The 2,476-nt window shown below is 31.9% G+C and overlaps 1 protein-coding gene across 3 annotated transcripts in view; it reads left to right on the forward strand.

The window, feature by feature from the left end:
• The window catches only part of TMTC3 (transmembrane and tetratricopeptide repeat containing 3), a 63,962-nt gene extending 61,886 nt beyond the window's left edge, over positions 1-2,076 (forward strand). For 2 of the 3 annotated variants that reach the window (XM_014544595.1, XM_014544594.1), the window contains exons 14-15: positions 764-1,561; positions 1,828-2,076. In XM_014544595.1, the coding sequence (XP_014400081.1) occupies positions 764-1,561; positions 1,828-1,883 (854 nt within the window). In that variant the 3' untranslated portion in view covers positions 1,884-2,076. Of the gene's footprint in view, positions 1-763 lie in introns of all 3 variants that reach the window. The other variant, XM_005872234.2, reaches the window with a different exon arrangement.
• Positions 2,077-2,476: the final 400 nt, after the last annotated feature.

Genomic DNA, 2,476 nt, shown 5'->3' on the forward strand with positions numbered 1-2,476 from the left:
GAATCGAACCTGGGACCCTTCAGTCCGCAGGCTGACGCTCTATCCACTGAGCCAAACCGGTTAAGGGGAAGTTAGCTAACTTTAGTAATCATGAAAGGGCTCATTATCCAACACAAGTTTGTACCTTAAGTTTTAAAGTTGTAGACCTTGAATTCATTTGTATTTACTTACATAAAGTTACCTCAATAAATGTTTGTTTATTAAATCCAAATATATATTTATAAACTATACTTAATGGTATAGTTTTACCTTTGAAACGTCCTAAAAAATTTGAAATAACATACAAAAGTCTTAATAAGTCAGAAACATTTTATTACCTAATAATAGTTAATGTTTACTAAGTATTTTTACATGCATCTCATGTAGTTCCAAGAAAATTCATAAGTGAACCCAGAGAAGTCCTATAACTTGTTCAATGTATAAAGTCACAATGTTAACAGAATCAAGATTGATTGCATGTCTGTTGGCAAATCTCATGCCTCTTTCTTTTAATTCTCTATTCTTTCTCTGATACTCCAGTTAGCTTCTAAACTGTAAGGAGATATTTTGCGAGCATTTCAGTGTCAAACACACTCTCTCTTTCCTATGAAGACTAAGATTTCCCTTTCTGCTTTTGATTTAGGTACAGCAATTGCTTGTTTTGATGCTCTCTTTTTGTAATCTAACTAGATAAAATATGAAACTGGCTTTTTTCCTCAAGATTAAATTTATTTGCTAACAATATAATGTTTTTGTGTTGTTGTTTTTTTTAAATTACTCATAGGTGAGGTTAAGCTCAGACCTGAAGCTAGAAAACGACTTTTAAGTTATATAAATGAAGAGCCACAAGATGCTAATGGTTATTTCAATCTGGGAATGCTTGCCATGGATGACAAAAAGGACTCTGAAGCAGAGATGTGGATGAAGAAAGCCATAAAATTACAACCTGACTTCAGAAGTGCTTTGTTTAATCTGGCTCTGCTGTATTCTCAGACTGCAAAGGAATTACTGGCTTTGCCAGTTTTAGAAGAGTTACTCAAATACTATCCTGATCATATCAAGGGTCTCATTTTAAAGGGAGACATTCTGATGAATCAAAAGAAAGATATACTTGGAGCAAAAAAATGTTTCGAAAAGATTTTGGAGATGGATCCAAGGAATGTGCAAGGAAAGCACAATCTTTGTGTTGTTTATTTTGAAGAGAAAGACTTATTAAAAGCTGAAAGATGCCTGCTTGAAACATTGGCATTAGCACCACATGAAGAATATATCCAGCGCCATTTGAATATAGTCAGGGATAAAATTTCCGCATCTAGTTTAATAGAACAACCAATATTTCCAGTTAGTAAGACTTCAGGAAACAAAATTCCAACTGAAAATGCAAGAGAAATAAGAAGTGAACCCCGACCCACACAGGTAATCAAAACAAGTGATAATAAAAGTTCATCTAAAACCAACAAGCAGTTAGGAAAAGATACAGACAGTGAGACCCCTCACAAAACAACAAAAGAAATAAAAGAAATTGAGAAGAAAAGAGTTGCTGCTTTAAAAAGACTAGAAGAGATTGAACGTATTTTAAATGGTGAATAGCATTACTCTTTATTATGTGACAATGGTTTCAAAGAACTTCAGACTATATCAATTGATCGCTTATGGCAACTTTGAAAAATAGCAAGGATTCATAACAGTATCATGAGCTGCCTCTATGTAGAATCAAAATAAGATTTTTATTAAACACCTACCTTACACCAGATTATGTATTCTAAGATATCACATAGTTTTCTGAGTTTTGGTGAATATAGCTGAAATATTAAATTACAGGTGGCTAATTTGTACCTTTTATTATAGAAGGAAGATTCTTCCAGCAGAATAATCGTGACTACTATCAATTAAAAATAGTCTGAGACCCTTTGGGGGCAAATCCAACATTTGCTATTTCATTCTGTGAATTCCCATTTATTACTGAATTTATTTTTCCTTCACCTGTTGAAATTTGTCTATGAATTGAAAACACTTATTGAACACTTATTTTTTCTTTAGTGACTTTCTGTTTAACCAAGGGACTTTACCTATAAAAGAAGACTGGCTTTATGTGTATTCTTTTGTTGATTTTTAGAAGGAATGCTAGATGAAACATTTTAAAATAGGTCATGACATGTGAGATTAAGAATGTATTTTTATAATTGTGTGCTGTCCTTCACTCTAAAATGCAAATTTCAATCAGGTAAAGTTTTAAATATATGTATGTACATACACTACATTTCTAATGGTGCTCATATATACTGTATTTTTATTTTCTTAACATACTGAGAATTTCACAGCATGAACCACATAATCATGATTATCTTTGACTTATATTCCCCAAACTATTCATATTTCTTAGGGTCATAGTCATACTAAGAAGTCTCAAAAACTATAACTTTATTTAAACTTTTGATTTAAAACATGGTAAGTTTCTCTTTCATCTTAAGATGTATTATCTCTCTAGTGTTATTTA

Source organism: Myotis brandtii, unplaced genomic scaffold, assembly GCF_000412655.1.
Source record: "Myotis brandtii unplaced genomic scaffold, ASM41265v1 scaffold371, whole genome shotgun sequence".
NCBI lineage: Eukaryota > Metazoa > Chordata > Mammalia > Chiroptera > Vespertilionidae > Myotis > Myotis brandtii.